This window comes from Calypte anna, chromosome 2, assembly GCF_003957555.1.
Source record: "Calypte anna isolate BGI_N300 chromosome 2, bCalAnn1_v1.p, whole genome shotgun sequence".
NCBI lineage: Eukaryota > Metazoa > Chordata > Aves > Apodiformes > Trochilidae > Calypte > Calypte anna.
In genome coordinates, this window is record NC_044245.1 from 95,451,545 (window position 1) to 95,474,884 (window position 23,340).

General features: G+C 35.4%; 1 protein-coding gene across 1 annotated transcript in view; it reads left to right on the top strand.

Moving 5' to 3' along the window:
* TMX3 (thioredoxin related transmembrane protein 3) overlaps nucleotides 1-20,772 on the top strand; it is a 30,299-nt gene extending 9,527 nt beyond the window's left edge. The window contains exons 6-17 of the mRNA XM_030444671.1: nucleotides 1,603-1,648; nucleotides 2,302-2,382; nucleotides 3,584-3,683; nucleotides 3,967-4,044; nucleotides 6,179-6,245; nucleotides 8,110-8,208; nucleotides 9,483-9,540; nucleotides 10,313-10,366; nucleotides 11,835-11,891; nucleotides 14,285-14,414; nucleotides 16,585-16,653; nucleotides 17,757-20,772. Of these exons, the coding sequence (XP_030300531.1) occupies nucleotides 1,603-1,648; nucleotides 2,302-2,382; nucleotides 3,584-3,683; nucleotides 3,967-4,044; nucleotides 6,179-6,245; nucleotides 8,110-8,208; nucleotides 9,483-9,540; nucleotides 10,313-10,366; nucleotides 11,835-11,891; nucleotides 14,285-14,414; nucleotides 16,585-16,653; nucleotides 17,757-18,023 (1,106 nt within the window). The 3' untranslated portion in view covers nucleotides 18,024-20,772. The remainder of the gene's footprint in view (nucleotides 1-1,602; nucleotides 1,649-2,301; nucleotides 2,383-3,583; nucleotides 3,684-3,966; nucleotides 4,045-6,178; nucleotides 6,246-8,109; nucleotides 8,209-9,482; nucleotides 9,541-10,312; nucleotides 10,367-11,834; nucleotides 11,892-14,284; nucleotides 14,415-16,584; nucleotides 16,654-17,756) is intronic.
* Nucleotides 20,773-23,340: the final 2,568 nt, after the last annotated feature.

Sequence of the window (23,340 nt, forward strand, 5' to 3'; positions counted from 1 at the left end):
TGAAAAATCTGAGTTTTGGTTAGCTTGTCATCAGAGAGTTGAGACTGAACATGTGAAGTATCCAACACGTGTTGCCTGTGGTAGCTGTGTGGAATGAGGGTACAGCAGTAATGCCAACAGAATGGTCACCCTGTGTGGTATCAGTTGAATTTTCATGGGTGTTAGGCTCAAAAGTCAACTGAATGTGTCTGAAGCAGAAATATATCACTCTTGGAGTGAGCATAGTTGCTGCTGTGTGCCTATATTGTATTCTTCATACCAACAAATAGAGCTTATGATGTAAATAAGTAAGTCACTTCCATGATGCTGAGAGGATCTTAATCTCCATTGGTGGGATGTTTAAAAAAAAAACAAACAAAAAAAGTTTTAAAAAAAGCTTTTAAAAAAAAACAAAAAAAGTTTAAAAAAATACCTGCTTTTGTAGTTCTCCTGACTGTGCTCATGAGCTGTACAGGGAGAAATTAACTTCCTGTCAATGGCTCTTGTGTTTGAATGTTGTAATACACATTTTAATATATTCTAGTTCTCTGTTAGCTTTGAGAGAAAATTATCAGAATCAAATTCATCCTAGTATGCATATTTCTTAGATCAGTCTCCTTTGAGTAAGAGATCAGTAGGTAAGCTGCTAGTTTTATTCAATTAGGATTTTGATACAGGCAAAAAGTCTTAGGGTCAGAATTTTGCAACTGCTGTGTAGAGCCCTTGAACACAAGTCCTCCCACATTTACTGCTCTGGCATATGGTTGGTAGGTTGAGAATGTTTATGTTGAAAGTATTGAATCTTGGTGCATTTTGAATGCAGGTTTTGTTTTTTTCTGTAGGGAATTATGTAGTTATTGGCAGAATTTTAGGCTTATTTTAGCCTTTCTTGAAGTGTACTTAATTCAGCTTTTAGAAAACAGTGAATTGACTGAAAAGTGTAGTTGAAGGTGGCTGTTGCTAAATTCACAACTGGAAGGGTGCTTGCAAATTGTACACCTCTAATTGATGGGAGCAAGACACAAGGTTTTAAAGAAATGTGGGATGGAGGAAAATGTTCTGCAATTGTTACCACTTTAGTTAGTAGCAGGTTAAAGTAACTGCTTGGAAAGTGTCTATTTTTGGTGAAGTTGATGACTGTGAAAATATACTGCTACAGAATAAAACTTTTTTTAACTGCTACAGTGTGATACTGTGCTTCTGTTGTTACCCATTACATATGAGCACTTAATTGTTCATTTCTTCTAAGCATTAGTATTTATAACTTGACACCCACAATACTTAATTTTTGCCTCTGATGTTTTCAGCGTATTGTAGGTACGTATTAAAAGCTGACCAAATGTATGTATTTAGAGGATTCTCTTGACACTTAACTCCTGGCATATGAACTGGGAGCCTGTGCTGGGACCCTCAAGCCCTTCATTTAAAGGAGGTCCAAAATTTAATGATGTAACTTCATAAATCAGCTTCCTGAAAGCAAATAAAATAATTCATATTGAACTAAGTGGTAGGTTTTTCATTTATATATGTGGCTTGAATAGTAAACTGTGTTTAAAGATTTAGGTGGGAGAGAAAGAAAGTCTGGGTTCACTTTAGTGTTAATAAATTTCTTTCTTCTTTCAGGTATTGCATCTGAATTTGGAGTGCGAGGCTATCCAACAATTAAGCTGTAAGTTGATGCTTACCATTGAGCTTCTAACAGATCTAAAAAATGCTCTCTGCTTAAAAATCCCAAACAAAAAAAAAAAAAAAGGAAGACCTTATAGCTCTCTACAAGTACCTCAAAGGAGGTTGTAAAGAGGGGTATATTGATCTGTTTAATGAAGTTACAAGTGACAAGAGCTAATGGGCTCAAGTTGTGCCAGGGGAGGTTTGGATTGGATGCTAGGAAGAATTTCTTCTCTGAAGGGATTTTCAGGCATTGGAATAGGGTGCCCCAGGGCAGTGGTGGAGGTATATATTGTGTAGACATAATATTTAGGGATATGGTGTCATTGAGGACTTGTCAGTGTTAGGTTAATGGGTGGATTCCATAATCTTAAAGGCCTTTTCCAGCCATGGTAATTCTGTGATTTTATTTTTTAAAGATGATAAATCATATATTGTGTAAACAAGATTTTACTCTATAGTTGTGTTGTATTCATTATGGAGTTTTATATTTTTTTGACCAGTTCTTTTATCTGATTATTTGAAAAAAAATCTCGCTTATCACTTGCTAAAAGGTAACTGTAATAAACATGTGAAGATTGAGTAGTTCTACATGTGCAGATAGAGTGTAATTGATTTCAGTTCTGTTCTTTCTTTTCTTTCCTATTTATCTAGCTTAAAAGGTGACTTGGCATACAGCTATCGAGGACCGAGAACTAAAGATGATATAATTGAATTTGCTAATAGAGTGGCAGGGTAAGCATCCTCTTCTGTGAGACTGGTTCTGGTGACTTAAAAACTTCTGAAGAATTTTGAGATGGGCCAGGAATTACATCTGTTTCAAAAAAGAACAAATCATTAACATGAAGTTAAACATTGAACGTGCTAGATGTGTGGTTGCATGCAAGACTGGTAGTGAGTACTAAGGGCTTTTCCAAGTAGGTGAAACTTTTAACAAGTGCAACTTGTGGAAGCTAGAAACAGGAACACTGACCTTAATGTTGACTGATAGATGAAAGTAATCACAAAGATAGAATCTGTTTAGTACTCAAAATTTATCTTAGAAATAATGGTTTAAAATATGCTTATGCAACTGAAAAGCCAAAAAAATGTTATAGACAGAAATCTTTGGAGAGAAAAAAGAATTGTATTTCTTTCCTTCATTCTTAAGGATAATTAAGAGGCATTTATATACGTATGTAATACTAATTATTATTCAGAATTGTGTAATTTACGAATATCAGTGATCTCTAATAGTTTACATAATTTCTGTAAGATTATCTGTTTCTAGGACTGTGTTTTCTAACTGCTGTGCTTACAGTCAAAATTTTGTCTATCAAATGATTGAGACCTTATTATGACTGAGGAGATCTTACTGTGGCCTTTTGCTATATCTAGAGGGATTATATGAAAGAATGAGAGAGACTTTTTATAAGGGCCTCTACTGACAGGATAAGAGGTAATGGCTTTAAACTGAAAGAGGATAGATTCAGATTGGACATGAGGAAGACATTTTTTGCTTTTAGCAGTGATGCGACATAGGAGCAGACTGCCCAGGGAAGTTGTGGGTGCCCTCTCCATAGGTGTTAAGGTCAGAAGGATTGGGGCTTTGAACAGCTTGGTTTAGTGGGATGTGTCCCCCCTGCCTATGACAGGGTTTACATCATAGCAGCACTTTTAACTAAGATATGAATGGCAAATTTAAGTGTACTATTTGAGGTATATCTAAGTTTTTTGTTTTCTTTAGTTTGGTTGGTTTTTTTAGTTGGGTTTTTTTTTATTATTTTTAGTTGAAACTGAAGTAAATATAGAAAAATTAAATGGATTTGCATTGGCAAACTGTTTGAAAAAACAAGCAGAAAACCCAAAAATCTGCCAGGGATTTTCCTGGAAATTATTTCTTTGGATTTTGCAGCTTGCAGAAGCTGAAATTTTTCTCTTTTTTCCTTCCTCACAGACCACTTATCAGACCACTTCTTAGCCAGCATATGTTCGAGCATGTGCAAAAGAGGCATCGTGTACTTTTTGTCTATGTTGGTGGTGAATCTCCTTTAAAGGTTTGGAGCTTGATTAAGTAAAGTTATTTCTTGTGGGAATTCACAGATATAATTTAAAAATACCTCCTAAAAGACTGAATTGCATGCCTTTAATAAATTCCCATCTTATTTTTACATTTATTGAAGTGACATTATTTTATGAAGTGACATAGATTTATGACAATCCAATATCATAACCATATTTTCTAACTACTCCTTGAGGATAAATATATCTCAAAATTTTCATTTGAAGCACACTAAAAGCTCAGGAATTTTTAAAAAAACATTGTTTGTATTTTTGCAGGAAAAATACATTGAAGTTGCTTCAGAACTAATAGTTTATACATACTTTTTTTCTGCCTCAGAAGATGTGCTGCCTGAGGTAAGCTCTTTCACTTCCTACTTTTTCCACGGAAATGTTACAGTTCTCTGATATGGAGTTTTGCTTTTTTGCTGGCACAGAGGTGGTTTCTTACAACGTCTTTGACTTTGATATATTTCAAACTAATTACACAAAATCAATTAATATTTGAGTCTACATGAAGAAAAAATACAAATGAGGTTTGTCTGTCATTGCTTTGTATTGGCCAAATTACTTGTTCTGTCATGCAAATTTAAAAGAGATGCAGAACTCAATGTGGACCACATAACCTGGCAATGACAGACTGAAACTTGTTTTGTATTGGCAAGTTACTTGTACCTTATGCTATACAGCTGATCAAAACAGTCTGCCCTGAAACCAACCAGTCCAGTCTACTGGTTGCAGAATTCTCATGTGCCTTTTAGGATGATTCTGTAACAGGGAAATTAGTTAGGGTGGAAAAAATTATTTGAATCATTGTTGCCTGTGTGTTGAAACAAAATCAAGATGATTTTTCATATATTGTTATCTGCAAGTGGGGTGTAAGTCTACTCTGAGCCTGGTAAGACACAACTCTGAAATAAGTTTATGATTAGCAGAGTGAGAACCAACATTATTGTTTTGGGGCACTTTTCCAACATCATAGGTAGATCTGACCTCATTATAAATACTGTACTGTTAGATTTCCAGAAACCTTGTATCAAAGGCCACCTCAATTTAAATATTGCTATTGGTGCTTTAGCCACAAGATCACTGGTGTAGTAGAAAGAGTTTAAAATGTTGAAACTCTTAAGATTCTGTCATCACAGTGATGTGAGCAGTGAGCTATTTTTCCCACTGGATGTAATTTCCCACAGATGTGATAGAATCACAGAATAATCACAGGTGGAAAAGACCTCTAAGATCACCATGTCCAACTGTCAACATTCTCAACCCTAATAAAAAAATATATATAACCATATCTGTATCACCCACTACAGCATATCCTGAAGTGTCTCATCTACACCATTTTTAAGTATTTCTGGAGATGCTGATTCATTAGAAATGAGATAGTGATGGTATGCAGTATTCTATAGAGATAAGCAAAAATGTTATGAAATCACTGGTTACTAATTGCAATGAGGTTTTTCATGACAGTAGTTACTGTTAGGCTTAGTTTTGCCACCTTAAGTAAATTCATTCCAAGCTTCAGGCATCAGTTGCAGTCTGTAAGTCTAATGTGAACTGATTTACCCTTTAGATGCTGAACTATAAAGGCAAGTTGTTTTGGGCAAATAAGAGAATAAATTGTCATCTAGAACTACCTTCTCCTTGCTTATTCATATGAAATGCTACAAACATATCAGTACATTAGACAATTAAGCCAACATCATCATCAAAACTAAGCTAATGATCCTGTCCTTTCTTTCTTAACCACGAATGCTATAAGAATTTTAGCTTAGAATCATAGCAAGCAGTAAGGACAAGATGCAGTAATTATGCTGTGGCACTTAAACTGAAATATGAGCTAAATAATATTCTTACAATTTTCAAAGGAAAGGTTTCTTCACCTTTTGTATTTTTGAGTAAGTCGCTGACCCTCCTAAATATCATGTTTAGGATGGTGATACATGCATTAATTTTTCTGTTTGCCTAAATTTGGGCTCTTTGCAGTTTTGTCTGCCAAAGCTTTTATCTTTATACTCCCATCAGCCTGAATCACAGGAAACAGCCCACATTTAGTGAAATGTGTTTTCAGGGTTTCTACTTTATGATATTATTGATTTTCCCCTTAGTAGAAGTAACAGTATGATATGTATGCTCATAGCAGCAGAAATTGGTAGGAAAGAATGACTAATAAAACCCTCAACATATGATCTCCTGTCTAAAGTTCATGTCCAACCAATAAAATATTCCCTGTGCTACTGGAGATATGAGTAAAAATCCTGCTTCATTTACACTTTGAGAGATCTACCTCTCAAGAATATCATGATGTTGTGCTATTTTTTAGTATGCAGAAGCTGATAAATTTATTTTAGTATATGTAGGCAGAAAACATTGAAATGTACTTTGAGATTTTCCCCATGGGTTATATTTTCACACTTACGGATTTTTTTTGTTTGTTTAAAAATATTTTAATCTTCCATAGATTAATTGAAAACCACCTCTCTTTCAGTATGTGACATTGCCGGAATTGCCTGCTGTAATGGTCTTCAAAGATGGAACTTACTTTGTTTATGATGGTAAGTGGAGGTGGAGATAACCTTGAGGCAAGATCTTTAAAGTGTATATGGAGAAACTGGAATAGTTGGGATTTTTTGAAAGTTGTATTGGAGTGCTGGGAAATTTCCCAGCTTCATGACAAATAACTGCTCCTTTACGAAGGAGAAGCAAAAAAATGTTAGTTCTTCTGGAGCAAAATGCATTTGAGAAGAAACTGGTTTAATTAATACTGAAGTAGAAGTGATAAAATTTGCTTTCTGTTACCAGTAGGACAAAACTTCTAATATTACTCCTTTTCTGGTATTAATGCACCTAGAAAAGTTATGCCTTTACTCACTGTCCAAATTCATGATATGCAAAATAGAAGAGAACTCTTGCTGAAGAGGAATCACACCTAAAATGGATTTACAGTTCCAGATAATCAGATTTTCTCCGTGTGTTCTTCCTGATAGTCAGACATCTCTCTCTTAAAGTTAACTTTGTTTATTTCAAATGTGTACTCTGCTCAGAGAGTGTGGAAAAGGCTCCAGTTTGAGCTTTTTGTGCCTTGTCGGTGCTGGCTCTGTGCTTTCTTATTAAAGTGAGTGTTCCTTTAAAAACTGTGAAGGATGAGGAGACTGATTCTGCCTTTATTCCCAATATTAAAATTTGGAGAGCCTTAAATGAAAACTTTGAGCATATGTGATTTCCACAGTAGATCAGACAGCATCACCTCTCCCTATATAGCTGATGGAGCATACTACACATACATAGAACCTTGTCTGTCCAGTCTGTTTTTAGCACTTGCTGAAAGCATCCCTCACAGAAAGAGGTTATGGAGGCATGGACTGTTGTCACTGGAGCAGTTGATACAAAATTTTAGGCTGGATAAACTAATTTGACTGTCTTGTTGAGCATGTAACTGTGGAACAGCCATCTGAAACTAGTAGTGTTCCATAACTTCACTGACAGCAGTATACCTGCAATTGATATAAAAAGTATATATTCATATCTATGGATATCCATGTGTTAACTGCTAGAGTATACTCAAGCTATACTGTAAAGCCCATGCTTTATAGTTAGATGCACAGACATAGATGTACCTATATATGCATATCATGTGTTGGTGTGTAGGTACAGCATGTGCAGAAACATGTATTTTGATTCTCTTTCATTGAAATTTTTACTTTAAGTTGCAAACAATGTTCAGAGGATAATTCTATTCTAATTTCTGAGGGTCATTATTACCACAGCAAAATACTCCAAATGGGCCATCAAGGATATTCTTTGTCATTTTGTATAATGGCTGTACCTTAATGGCTGCATAATGGCTGTAGTCTGCTGCCTTACCAGTCATCACCTTGGCTCACATTTCAGCTTTTTTATATTTTTAATGGACTTTGAGAAAGAAAACTTGTTAAAGAGAAACACTTCTGAATTGACTTCTGCTGTGTTACCCACTTGCTGTTCTACACCTTTCAAAACAAATACAAAACTTGTGATGATCTAGGCTTCTAATTTACTTTATAAAAATTTTACTCTTCTCTAATGTACTAGAAACATTGTGAATGAAACAGTTTACAAAAAACATTATAAGAGACTGGGTGTTATATGTGCTGTTATGATTGTTCAGAAATTTGAAGAGCTCACTATAAGAAAAAGGTTTAGCAAAATCCTTTTCAATGCTCTGTCCCTGTCTGATGTTTTGTTCTTTGTTTTTTCTTCCCAATAGTAGGGGAATGGGGTTCAAATCTATGGGAAGGTTTGTGCTTAGAATTGCTTGCTACATTCTTACAACACCTGTTAACCTGGCCTGTTAACAAAATAACCAACAACTTGCTTTTTATAGGATGATGTGTGTTTAACTTTCAGCATTCTTTTTTTTTTTATTACTTTTTTTTTAAGAGTATGAAGATGGCGATTTGTCATCCTGGATAAATAAAGAAAGATTTCAAGGTTATCTCAATGTAGATGGCTTTACACTGTATGAACTTGGAGATACAGGTAAGATGCTGCTACCCAAACCAGGACACACTGTACTTTCTGGCATCTCATGTACTTAAAACTAAGAAAAGCTGAAGAGTGATAATGTGTTTTTTAAAGCTCAAAAATTAATTCATCACAGAGTGGGAGTTGATAGTGCCAGTCTTTTTTTATTATCTGTTTTGATATTGTTAGACCTGTTCTGTTGACAAGAGTCTTCATCCAAAGCCTACACTAGCCCTTTCCTCACAACATAAAAATTAGTGGTTTTAATCTTGTAGTATTCACCAAAAATAGTAGTATTTTAAATTTAAGAGCAGCTTGGGTTTTGCATAATATATATGCAAACATTTGGAATACCTATAGGGAATTTTATGACTAGATTCCGAAGTACCAAATATGGATGGGTTGAAATATGTCTTGCACCTGATGGATTCAGAAATCTTTAAAGTAGATGTGGTAAGGACAGGATGGAAGCATGTACCAAAGCAGATGTATTCTGCAATAGTTTAGCTTTTCTCTACTAAAATTGTAAGCCAAATGAAAACTTGGCAGCCAGCTGACTTCTGGTGCTGTTTAACAAATCCACTTTCATAATGTGCTTGATCTGGAGAAACTTTGGCCAGCTTTCTAAAAATGATCTGGTTAATCTGGTTCACCTTCAGAGTCTGTTTTCGTTGTTGTTTTTTTTTTAAATCAGAAAAAACTTCACAAATTAATTTCCAAAAAGATCAGTATATTCTGAAGTTTGGTCTTCAAGCTCCTCTAACAGAGTTCTGTGAACTAAGTTATTTTTCTGAGGTAATAAATTCTGGATTCTGCCAGAACATTATCCATATTTTTTTTCATAAGGATTAAATTCTAGATTTTCATTAGTGTTAAAAATAGTGTGTACTGAATCCGTAGAACAGTGATTCAGTCACTTAGAATCATCTTGTAATTGACATTTATAATTAAGTTTTTCACAGCATCAAATTTATGTATATGCAGATATGAAGCTTGAGTAGGGAATAAATTTTTATGTGTGTGCTTCCCTTTTTAACTTCTTTCTATAGATAGGCTTTTAATAGAACACTAGTGGTGTGACATTAAGTCACATCTTAATTTATTTTCAGTAGCTTTAAGAAAACCAGAGCTTGGTTAGCTAGAAGAGGCTATTTGGCTATGTGATTGGTTTATACTTAAAACAGATTCTTGTCCTTGGTGAGTATTTGATCATCTGGGTTGAAGCATTTTCCATCTGATAACATGTATTTCTTTTTAAATGGTTTCAAGCATTTTATTCCTTATTTTAGGAAAACTTTTGGCTATTGCAGTCATTGATGATAAAAACTCTTCAGTGGAACATACCAGGTACAGAATTCAGTATTGGTGACACTATATGCTGGTGTGGCATAGAGAACAGAAGTTTCTTGAATATTCAGAAATGCTAGCTTAAATGCATGATTTTAACTAGTGGATGATCTTTCATTTATGACATCAGCCTACCTAGTTTACTAAATTTATGGCTTCTTCAAGAGCAAACAGTGAGCACATATCTTTTTTTGCTGTTGTGTCACTTTTTAAACAGACGAGTTCAGATGACCTCAAGATGAACTTTACAAGTTTAAACCAATGATTTTTAATTAGATGCATTAAAAATTAATTTAGGGATGCTTATATATATTGGTTGTCTGTGGAACTTGTATTAAGAAGGGGCTTTCTCAGTTGGATTGTAGTTTCCTGAAGAGACTGTGAGGAACACAACCTTCCCCTGTCCCTTCTCATTGCACATATATGATTAAACAAAAAACTGTTGTTCAGTTACTTTGCATGTTATTTTCCAAGACCTCTTTGGATTTTCTTCAGTCACAGTGCTGCATGCTTAGAAAGCAATAGGTGAAGGGAAGCAGCCTCACTGTATATCTGTGCTTTTGTCATATTTGCAACCTATGTGCTCGATAATATTTCAACCCCTAAAAACCAAATGAGATGAATGAGGTGGTTTTTTAGTAGTGGAACAGGGGATCTTTATTGCTGATGAGATGCAATTTGCTGCTTACTGGAGAAATCCTCAGTGTTTATTGCTTGTATTTTGACAGAGTAGTATATCCTGGGTTATGAATGTCACTTTTTCCCCCTCCAGATTAAAGTCTATTATTCAGGAAGTTGCTAGAGATTATCGGGATCACTTTCACAGGTAGGTACACATGGTACTGCAGTATCTTAAATTAACTTAATCACAGAATGGTTTGGGTTGGGTGGGAGAGGACTTTAAAGAACATCTAGTTCTAACCCCCCTGCATGGCCGTGAGCACTTCTAGTGAAGTGTTTCTTCCTAATGTCTAGTCCAAATCTACTCTGTTCCAGTTTAAAACAGCTAACCCTTGTCTTATCACTACATGGTCTTGTAAAAAAAAATCCCTCACCAAATTTCCTGTAGGGCCCCTTCAGGTCTCAGAGGGCTATTAAAAAGTCTCTCTGGAGCCTTCTCTTCTCCAGGCTGAACAACCCCAGCTCTCAGCCTGTCTGCATAGGAGAGGTGCTCCAGCCCTCTGGTCATCTTTATGGCCCTCCTCTGGACATGCTCCAACAGCTCTGTATCCTTGTGTTGGGGGCTCCAAAACTGGACACAGAACTCCAGGTGGGGTCTCATGAGAGCAGAGTAGAGGGAGAGAATCACCTCCCTCAGCCTTCTGCCAAAAGTCTTTTGATGCAGCCAAGGATAAGAGTTGGCTGTCTGGGTTGCAAGTGCACATTGCTGGCTCATGTTGAGCTTCTCCTCAACCAGCACCCCCAGGGAACTTATGCATTAGCCTTTTGTCTTGGTTTAGTGGTCAGGGTGAACCAAAACACAGAGAATAGAGTTGTTCTCTATTCCTATTGCTCCCAGGGGTAAATAAACGACTAACAAGGAAAAGAGACTTTGAGGCTGGAAGCTAAAACTAGTACACGTATGTAGAACAAGGAAGAGATAGCAACATATGGAACAGTATTGACATTTACATGAATAGATACAACTGAATTCCAGTGGTCACTGATAAAAATGTCTGAGAATCTGTTGGGGCAGAGCCAGCTTGAGGAGAGACTCCAGGGCTCTTCCCAGCAACCAAGGGAATCAGGTTCCATAGAGCTCATAAAGACCTAAAAGAAAGTGTACAAGCATCTCTCCATGATGTCCCAAGTGCAAGAAAGCAGGAAAGAAGAAGGGAGCAGGAAGGGACTGAACTTTTATGCCCTAATGACCTTTATAGGGTCTGGCAGAAAATGAGAGGGAACACTGGCCCATCTCTTTTCTTCCCTCTGGATATCTCGGGGTCCTAAGCACCACCCTCTTCATAGGTCCTCATATTGATACCATAAAATTAGCCTATGCCTTCTCAAACCATAACACATAATACAGCAATAATTCTTTTTTCTACATTAAGAAAGCTACAGCGCCTTCTTTTATACTCATGTACAGATGATTAAGATAATTAAGATAATTTCATGAACTGTATGCATTTTGGGATGTTGACTGTCCTGTCGATCGTAATTTTTTGAATTACGCTGTTGAATGTGTTCTCTCATCTTCTGTCATAGGAAAAATAATGAAGGAAGAACTTCTGCTGAAACCCATTATTCTGTTTCCTTTTTAATTATTCTGTTTTTCACTACTACTCTTATAGGGATTTCCAGTTTGGCCATATGGATGGAAATGACTACATTAATAGTTTACTAATGGAGTAAGTAAATTCTTATTTGATTATTGTTTCTTCTATTTGTTGCTAAGTGTATTTAATTGAAAACATTCTTCTGAAGAATCCCTGCCTTTTATGGGTTAAAAAAAAATCTCTGTCCTCAGGATTTGGCATATAATAAAGTATCAGTTGTTTGTTAAATTAAACTGCATAATTTAATGTTAGAAGTTTGGCTTACTGGTAATGCTGATTGACAAAGCTCATCTATTAGGTGTACTTTGTTTAATTAATTACTCTATTAGAACTACGGGGTAATTTCCTCCATTAAGATTACTGGGCACTAGACAAATTAAATGTTGTGGCAGTTTGTAATAGGAAATGTACATAATGGTTATGCTTTTTTCTGTGATACTGTATTTCTGGAGAGGATAATTTCATGCTTGATGCACCTTTTTAGGACTGATCCATAGAAGTATCTTCTGCAGAGAAGAACATGATATGAATTGAAGGTGCTCTCTGCATGTGATATGTAAATGATACATTCTGAAAATTAAAATTAAACAAGGTTATTCACATCTGCCTTTATTATGATCTTAAAAAATGCTTAGTTAGAGAGCTAACATTTAGCTCCTTCTTCTCCTCTGGCCTTTCAAGAGAAACAAGGGTCAGTATGCCAGCTCTGTAATTTTTCCAAACCTCTTTCTTGGGGATCCAAGGATGTGTTTGTACCCATAAAGGTTCTGGGAGCTTCATGGGGATTTGGAAGGCACAAGGTCTGTATTTATGTGAAATGATTAACACTGGAATACAATTAATTTAAGAACAGCTGTCTCAATGGAAGTTAAGTGATGTAATTGATCTGCTTTATAGCTGTCAAAAGTGAGAGCTTTCTCTACTTCAGTATTGCATCACCTGTGCCGACTCTTAAGTCTGACTGCTGATCTGTTTCAGACTGTTTATCTGGCAGAAGATTGTGTGGTTTTTTGGCTGTGTGAGAAAGGGATTTATTTTGCTGATCCAGCAAAACCCTTAAATATCTTCCTATGTAATCTGCTGAGTACCAGAACTGATGTGCAGAGAAGCAGCGGAGGGAAATGAGGTCCCTGGGAGGAAGGAAATGAAGACAAGACAAAAGTGCCACTAAAACCAGCATTGGTCTGCTATTAGTGGCCAGCTGGATTGTGTAACTTAATCTGCAAAATGCCTCATTTTCTAATTTGTAGCATGTGGGAAGTTGCTGTTGAAGTGCCTGCAAACTTTTAATTATTTTATGAAGAGATTGTATACGTTTCTAGCATAAGTGGAAAGCAGGAAAAGAAAGCTGCAAAAATGTGTTCACTGATAATAGTAGCTGCTCTGCCAGTGGCTACTTGAATAAAACAGTGTTGCAAGTGAATCAGTTTTCCACTAGATGGCAGCAAGTTAAAATAAGAAAAATTCTGAATAGTGAGAAATATGTTGCAGTACTTGTTTTACTATACTCTATGTACATACGAACGCATCTTCTCAGGTGCCACCATACTTACAACTTAAGTACTGGGATCATGGTCAGCACCGTAAGTGTCAAAGTGCTCAGCTTTCTATGAATTTAGAAAATTTTCATGTGTAAGTGTTAAACTTGTTCAATTCTAGGTTTGGAATTGCATTTAAATTAAAAAAAAAAACCAAAACAACAAAACGAACCAAGCCACCTAAAATGTGTGAGAAAATTTTAAATCTTTCTTAATAACAACATACTTGTGCAGTATTACATTTTCCTAAACCTGATCTAATTTTGAATTTAGGGATACTTTGAACAACAGATTATACTGGTTTATCTCCAGAAATAATTTATAACCTTCCTCTATTTTTTTATGCTTTCTCCATGCTTTCTCCATAATACTTATGCATGTGAATGTCAACTGTTGAGTAATAATTGTTTAAAAACTCTGTAGCTCATCTGCCATGTCTAAAAATGCCAAAAAAACTTTAGTTGGTATGGCTTATTCTTTTGACTTGACTGGTAGAAGTTGGTGGGTGGTGCTGATCACTTGGAGCATTGCTACATGGGATTGAATTTTTGGATTATAGTTTTACCTTTGTGCATGAAAACACTTAATGTGTCACATTAATAATGTTTCACATTTAAAATACAAGGCTACTATCTGTGGTCTCTTACTAATTGGCAAGTCATAAGGTACCCAACTTGTAGTCACTATGGGTGTGCAAAATGGAATTAGCTTCAATAGTGTCAGTGGCACAGATGAGAAAGAAAACAACATTAATAAGAAACATGCTGGTACTGTTCAGGTGATTCCTTTCCCCTTGCCTTCAAGGAACTCTTATTAAGGAACACACAACAAATGGAGATTAATAGATATCCTTTTAATAGATTAGAAATTATTTGAATTGCTATGTTTTACACAGTAGCTCTGTAAATGTCTGTTTTATGTTTCCAGTGACTTGACTGTTCCTACTATTGTTGTACTGAATACCTCCAATCAGCAGTATTTTCTACCAGATCGACACATTGAGAACACAGAAGACATGGTTCAGTTTATTAACAATATCTTGGATGGTACAGCTGAAGTAAGTTGCATTGTGACTTGGAATATGTTGGTTCATGTTCATTTCCTTAAATGCTAAAGTAGGGGAAAAAAATGGTTGTATTGCTATGCCATATGTTTTGTCTTCTGTCTGCCTTTCCCTTTTGGGTGATTTTGAATTCTTGAGGTGTGCTGTTGCTCACTGTTCCAACTGCAGATGTTTGTGTAGAAAGCAAGCTTTTTTTTTTGTTTATAGCATGATGTTACCTGCCTTCTTGATACTCCTTTACTGTTGATACTGATACGTGGAGAGCTTTTTTTCCATCTCTAGTTTGCTTCAAATGCATTTCTTTACATTCTTCTTAGAGCATAATTCAACTCTATCCTATCTTTTGGGTGGTAAATCATTAAATCCAGTAGTTTGATGAATTGTAGGTTTAGATTCAAAAAACAGTGGTATACTTGCTTTGCATATTACAGACACAAGCTTACCCCACCCTCTCTGCTCTAAAAATGAGCTGCCTTTTTTAAGAACACCAAATGAATCTATCTAGAATTGATGGCTTGGACACTTTTATAATGTTATCAAAACAAAGTCAGGTTTGGTTACTCCCTCACTATATTTTAAGTTGGACAGAAGGCTGTGTTCTGTGCGTGAAGAAAGAAATAATGGATCAGAGCTTGTTTGCACTTATGGGGCAAGAAAGCTCTACCATGAAGGGGGGAAGTGCTAACAAATAAATTGGCTGCCTCCTGGGAGAAGCCTGCATTGGATTAAGCTCCAGTTCACTATGTACTGAATGCCCACTGTTAGCTTATTCACACTTTACATTATTAAAGCAAGTTCTAGGTCATTGGGTGGTAATGACAAATAATATTGTCAGTCATTTCAGTCATATGGGGTACTTTAGCTTATTTAGTCTGAGAAAGTGATGTAGCAACATGATGCAGGTGGATTTGCTTGCTGTTCATTACTTTACGGGCCATGCTTCCAGTGGCAAGGTGAGAGGTATTCCTGTAACTCATGTGGTTGTTCTTTGTTCTTCAATTTTCACTTTTTTAATGCTTTGGTAATTTCATTGAGTTACATTATCATCATCTGTTTGACTCCAAATATATCCTTTGGTTGAAAAAACAAATTAAATTGGTTTCTGTATGTTTTTTTAACTTTGAAGAAATTAGTTTCTGATAGCTTGTTTTTTCTGCTGTAATATTCCTTAGGTCTTTATCCCTAGTAGTATTTCAGCTACTATGATTGAAGATGTGTCTAAATTCACATCTCAATATGTGTGTAAGAGTGAAACACAAGACAGCACAGGATGTGACTCCATTTAATCTAGATGGTGTCTATAGATAAAATTTGACTACTTTTGCTGCATTCAGGCCCAAGAAACGGTGCAGCTCTTGAGGAGTGGCAATCTTCAGTGTGCTTATAAGCAGGTTAATAGAATGAGGACTTTCTGAACCACAGTGCAAGTTCTGAGAAGTACAAGTTTCACACACCTTGTCCCCATGCCTGAGATGAGTTGGGTTATTCACTTCAATTTTCTTGTTATTTTATGTAAGGACAGATAGTCTCTGTTTCGTCTTTGTGGACTTTTTGTATAATTTGAGGGGGTTTGGTCAGGGTCAGATGCTAATCAGTTGACTTTCAAAATGTAGATTTTCTTCCAATTTGTTTCTGTGGCAACTCAATGCAGGTGAAAACTGTTTCTAGTCAGCAGAAAATTATATTCAGATTTTCCTGTTTATTTGAAGACTGCCAAATTAGGTGGCAATATAAGTGTGGAATATCTATGCTTGACAAAAATTTTCTTTATTACACCTTCATATCTTCTTGTTACTTAGGTTTTTCAAACTGTTTCTGTGATAGTCCATAAATCCATCAGCTGCAGGAAAGTTCAGAACATCTCTGCAGTTTAATGATTGTTACATCAGGACAATTGATAGTTTCTGATGGTGTTCCTCTGTGGTAAGAGAGTGGATTACCAGTCCAGGGGTAAATTTTGCAATGACTCTTTCAAACAGTTATGAGAGAACTTTCCATAAGCCAATTGTAAAGCTTGAGAAGTTGGAGTGTCTGGGCATCATGAGATGCAAGAATAATTACTTTTCATTTCCTTCTAAAGGGATTTAAGGTCTGAAGAATGAACTTTTGGAATCATAACTGAAAAGTGTCAGCAGTTTTGACATGGTTCCATTTGAAATTTCAGGCACAGGGTGGTGATGGACTTCTGCAACGAATCAAGAGAATAATCTATGATGCCAAATCTACAATAATGGTAAGCTTTATTTTTACATTAGATGGTGTCCTTGTCAACCTGATGCAAATACAGAGCTTAGAAATATTTTTGTTTTTTTAATATATATATATTTTTATACAGTAGAGGCATATATAAATTAAGTTTAAGCCAAATTAAGTTCTTGATCACAGTTCTTAGTGGTATTTTTTCAGTGTGCTAAACATGTTAGTTTCTTTATTTTTCACTCCTTTTCTGTGTTAGTTTGACATGTGTTTTAATGTATAGAAGAGGGAGAATTCAACTCTTTTCCTTGGACCTTTGGCATCACATCCTTTCACTGACACTGGTCACACTTTCATATTCTGGCAAATGTTGTTAGACTGTTAATTCAGTCAAATTGGTTAGGGCATAAGGGGATTAAACATTTGGTGTAGTTTTAAAGCAAGTATTTTTATCAACCTATAGGCTAATTATGCATAACAGAATTTTGCTGGGAAGATGTACACAAATCCTATTTTTCAGTTGCCCTACAGAAGCAAAAAACCCTGTGCTCTGAATTAAAATTGAAGCTCACGTGTTTCTGTATGAGTGGCATCAAACCTTCTGTGAATGCGTAACACTGAGCCATCATTTCCGAAACCAAAGGACCTTCCTCCTGTGCCATTAAACTGCCCTTCAGCAGGAAGCTGTGTAATAACACAATGTTTCTGCAGATCCCTTATTACTCAAACTAATTTTTGAGGATGAGATACAAATAAGAGAAGAAATTGCTTGCTTCAATGTGTTATTTTAATGTTGTTGGAACAGTTGTTTCTCAAGCTTTAAAGGGTGGATAATATCTCCATTTCACATGTTAATGTTATCTAAATGCAACATTGTAAGTTCTGACTTTTTTATGGACTTCCAGTATGAATTTTTAAAATGAGGACTTCTCATTTATTAAAAAACAAACAAAAATAATAAAACAAACAAACCAAAACAATTAACCACCACCAACAACAAAACCTTAAAAGCTGATTCTGCCATTTTGGATGTCTCTGAGTAAATGCACAGAGTAATAAGGGAAGTAATGCAGTAATTTATTTTTTTTTTTTTTTACATTCACTGAAAGTGTTCTTCACTTTGAATTTGTGTTTCAACAGTCTGTGTTCAAGAGTTCACCACTTCTGGGATGCTTTCTCTTTGGGTTGCCCCTGGGGGTCATCAGCATTATGTGTTACGGAATCTGCACAGCTGATACAGATGGAGGGGTAGAGGAACATGAGGCAGCTAAAAAGGAAACCTATGATCGGGAGCTCACAGATGAAGGCAGTGAGGAAGAACAAGAGGAGGAAAAGAATGGAAAATATACAGAACTTTCAGATGGAGAGCTGAAACAGAAAGACATAATGGAAAAGAAAAAAGACTAGCTTGTTTAGAAAAAGAATTCTCTAGAATTTTCAAATAGACTTATTTATTGAAGGCAGTCATTTATTGATGATATTCACGAGAGGACCTTTTTGTCTACATTATTGTAATTTTGATTTGCATGTATGAAAATTTTCTCAGAAATTTGACAGAAAAAAGAAAAGGACATTCTCCTTATTGTCTTAGAAAATTAATGAAGAGCAATTTAAACTGAAGGAATTTGCAGGTACAATTCTACACCATGTTGTTCTGAATTGTTCATTTCCAGAAGAGTGAGATAATTAATGCTACTTGACCTTACTTGACTAATAAAGGACAGCTAAACACTCTTTCATATAAAATTAAGGCTGAAAACTAAGAAAGATTAAGAAATCTGTGAAGTTTTTCAGTGCCTGATAACTAAAAACAACTTAGTTTTCCAAGTTATTACATGTGTTATTACATGTTCTACCCATTGCACATTATTCTGGAAATAAAGCCCCAAACTTTTTGTTTTCTCAAGTGAAACGGAAAATTTTAGGAATTAGAGGACTGTTTTATCATGAAATAACAATTTTTGGCAGTCAAGAATGTTTACTTGATATAGTATGTGGGAGCTATATGCTAAATTAATTCTATATTAGCACTTCAGCAGCTACAAATACTGGAAAACTACAACAGAAAACTTTTAGAACGTTTGCCTATTAAATTGCTTTAGGTGAGAGCTTACACAGATTTATAGTGCAAATGATCTTTTCAGTTTTCTGAATACACAGTACAACGTGATAAAGGAAGACATTAATATAAACACCCTCTGGCTATTTTAACTAAGTCTTTAATGCTTTTTGAATGGTGTTTTAGTGCATAATTCAGATTGTTATTTGGTATTGATACTTTTGTTCGAGACTGCTACCTACTCTGAAGGAGGCAGTTAATGGAGCATATTAACGTTCATAGAGATTGGTCACTGTAATTAATTTTTGTTACCTGTTTAGTCATAAAAATCACTTTTAATACAATGCTGTGACTGCAAAGAGGACTAATTTCTGTCCAGAGTTAAAATCTCCAAGGATAAGCTGTAAAGCAGCCCTTGACACTGATGTCATGGAGACTACCACAGAAATAAGACATATATTGCTCTTCCTCCTATTACTCATGCTCATTTTTTATCCTGATAACTTTTGTTTGGTTGGTTGGTTGGTTTTTTTTGTTTGTTTTTTTTAAACCTTTATAAGTGTATAATACAGGTCATAATGTCATCTTTATAAGGCAGCTTGATCACATAAGAAATTACTATGCTATAGCACTAAATTAAGGAAATTTTAAGTAAAAACATGGGTAAGCTTAAATAGACAAGTTCTGTGTTTGAGTAAATGTGATGATGACATAAATCATAACTAGGGAAAATGCGATGAATTTTTTTTCCTTGTAGGAAATAAACTTTTCTTTTTTAAATAGCTTGGTAACTGGCTTCATCTTCCAGTGTAGAGTACAGTAAATAGATGCCTGACTTCAAAGAGTTCTGTTATCAAACAATATAAATGATAGCTAGTGAGATTAGGATCTTTTTTAGAAGAATTCCATGTCTGATTTTGAGTCCAACTTTTTCCTTTCCAGAGGAAAGTAAAATAAGTGGGTTTATAGAAGAATGAGTAGTAGATGTCTGATTTGGTTTCTTTCTCTTTTTGTTTTCTCCTTTTTTCTTCTATAAGTTGCCTTTTCCATTCTGTCATTATAGCTAGTTGTATGTAGTTACTTGAGTTTTCTTTCTTTTTGACTTAACTTTTTTTGGGAGAATATTTGAGGTGTAGTCTTAGAATATATTATTGGAGAGTGAGATGCTTAAAAATGTGTTTAGAATTTTTTTAACATGGTATAGAGCACTTAAGTTGTTTTTTTTGGGGGGTTGGGTTTTTTGTTTTGGTTTTTTTTTCCAGAATAGTCACTTCATGACAAGCCTGAAAATTTCTTTGGAATTTGAGCACAACTAGGTGCTGATATTCAAAATATAGGACTATTAAGGCAGTAAGATGTTTTCTTGCTTTATCTCTTTTCTTAAGAGATTTCACCTACAGATCAGTTACATATTTAATTTTGGTTCAGGTTGGAAACCTGCAGCATTTGGCTTGGCAAAAAACTTGAAATGGTTTCTGGGACATGTTCCTTCTATGGTGTGTAATAAAAGAAAAATAATTCTGAACTCGGCTGCTCTGCTGAGAACTGTTTCAACTATGAGCCTTAATTTTTATGGTTATTTTTCTTTGTGTTCATAATTATTAGCAGCCAAATACTTTTCTGAGAAATCTTCTGAGATCTGGACCTAAAAATGATAAATACAATTTAAGAAGGAAGTCACTCTGGGGTCTGTAAAACTATAACATTTAACATAAAATTTGAAGGAAAGTGTGTGTGTCAGCCACTCCTGGAGTATCAGAAATTTCTTGAACAACTCAAAGTTAAAATTGAAGTGTACTGCCATTTCCAACAAGTCCTTCTCCCAGCTATATTTAGGAAGACACAGGGAGGAGAAAAGCATACAAATCATATACTGGATATCAGAAGTGATGTGAAATTAAGAGTGTTACTGTGGTCATACAAGTAATCTAGAATGCTGTCTGAGTGGGGAATCTGGCTTTTTTTTTTTTTTTCTTCAATCTTTAAAGGTTTCTTAAAGCAACTTCCCTGTAATAACTTTAAATTCACAAAATAATGCTTCTTTTTTTAAGTCAAGTGTAAGCTTTTTGTTTTTCTGTAATAAAAATATTTAAAAGAGGTTGTTTCCTTTGCTTAATTTACACTGTGTTAATCATAGATTGTGCACATTGTGTACATTCCTACACATTATGTAGGAAGCTGTGTTTCCTGGGATACTCATTGTAAGTGTACTTTGGCCCCCGAGTAACACAATACAGAAATACACCTCGTAGCTTTGGAGAAAAAAAAAATCATCTTTTCTGATAACTTCTCTTCAGTATTTACTTGACATTTTTAGTGAGAATCCTAGCACTGTAAAACATGCATTTCTGATAAAGAGATTTAAAAAACAAGTTCACACATGCAGAGGGAACCTGAGGCAGACTGTTCTGGTATAGATTTTCTTCCAGAAGAGCTTAATTTTGGGTAGCCTTGATGCTTGGACAGTCTCTTACAGCATCCTTGTTTACCTGGGCTGTTTTACCCAATCCTGCCCACACTGTGGTGCTCGCTGCTCAAAGGATGGAGCGATTGCACTCTGGTAGAGCTGCTGTGTTGAAGGTGGCACAGAAGTGTTTAATTTTCATGAAGTGCTAAGGCAGTAGGTTTAACTTTCTCTGTTCTGGAACTAATTTACCTGATCCTTTTTTGTCAGCATGTTTGAAGAAGTGGCTGTAATTGGAGGGGTGGAGAGTTGTTGCGGTGACAGCCGAAAGCTCAAGTTGGTGAAAAGGATGCAAAACCGGAATGTACTTCCCTTAAACTGTTAAAAATCTTGTGAGACTACAGATTTTTCAGATTATATTATGCTGTGGCAGAGTGGTTCTGTCTCTCAAATCTTTCAATGAGCAGAGCAGTTTTCTGCTGATTTTTTTTCTCATCCCTCAGGACACTGCTAACAGGTTTAATCATATGAAGCTGTTGCATGTTTCTCTAAGCAAAAAAGACAATTCTGACAATGTTGGGTTGAACTTTGTTGAATTGCCTTGCAAGGTTTTTGTAGTCTGCCTAGGCAGTGTAGCGTTCACCAAACAATTCTCTTCCTCTGGTTTCTGAAGTTTTAACCAGTTAAAAGGTTTACTGCTACTGCCCTGTATATCACTTTACTTAAGTGAAGGACCATTTAGCAGCTGATGTGAACTCTCATGTTGCAAACTTCCTTCTGCTTAGACACCAAGGAGTACTGAAATGTTTGCAGTTGTTTAACAAGGTTAAATAGACTACAAGTATTTTACACAAAACATTTTAATGGAGTGTTGTGACTTTTAACAATAGAATGTGAAAGATCTAGAAGGACCTTTGAAGGGAAGCAAGGAAACCTTCAAAGTGATAACTACTGAGAGGAAGAGTATTGCTTTGTAGCTGAGTTTTCCCCATAAATTTAGAGGGGAGAAGAGAGGAAACATCACTGAATCCACGTATAATCTAACATCTTGTACTGAAAAAGGTGTTGCTTTTCTCCCATGTTCTGTCAGTTGCATTGCATCATTGCAGTATTCTGCAGCCCTTGTTTTTAGGTTCACATAGCTATCTTCAGGTGTCCTGACCAAAGCAGTGTGTGGTTTTAGGCTGTCTTGGAAAGGAATGGAGCAGGTCCATGTGTATTTGTATCTGCATCTTATGTTTTGATCTGGATGAGCTCCATCTGACATACATGCACAGCTAGTGGGAGTTCAAGTTCTTTCAAAAGAAACCTTGTATCTCCATACATGTGACAGCCTTTGACATACAGCAAGTAGCATTACTACCCAAACAAGTTATGGGTGTTTTTGATGTTTCTCAGCAGAAACATGTACTCCAGGTCACTCACAATATGTACGTTAAAGTTCATAATTGTTTGGAACAAAAAGAAAAAAAACCCAACTCTTAGGTTGCTACAATTCTACTTTAAAGAAATTATAACTTAGATTACATTTAAATATTTGTAAAGCTGGCAGCTTGTAGTCTTAATTCTTAGAGAATCTTAGAGATCTAATACTAATGTTGGATTTGTATTTTCATCTTCAGTAGATTTTTGCAAAAGTTGCAAAAGTCACTGTGCTTTTCTGTTTCCTTAATAGTAAATGTTGAGTCAGTCCAATGTATGCAATGTATTTCTCCATTGTATCCAATGACATTGCATGAGAATTGTTAAAACCTTCACTAGGGGAGGCTTAAACTGGACAGCAGTTAAGCATTTCTTTATCAAGAGGGTGGTCAAACACTGGAACAAGCTTCCTGGAAAGGTGGTTGATGCCCCAAGTCTTTCAGCACCTTAAAAAGAGGCATTTGGACAACATTAAACATATTATAATGAAAATAGTCTATTTGATTTTACTGTTCATAAGACAGACTTTAAGAGTCTGTAGTAAAGAAAAAAAAAAAAGGACACTGGTATTTCAGTATCTTAAGTTTCTAATTCCCTCCTAAAGTATATATTTTTGTTTTTATGATTGAGTCATTTTGACTTAGAACTGACTTAACTTCTTAGTTAATCTTTATTTTTTTCTTAGTATGCTTCTCTAAGATAACATTAGTATCCTGAGAGTACCACTGTACAGTAAAAATTCAAATGCAGACTGGTGTTTTGGATGGCCACTGGATAACCTTACTTATTTCCTCTTTGCTTTTGTAAAATGCATCTTTTTGTTACTACTTTACACATTG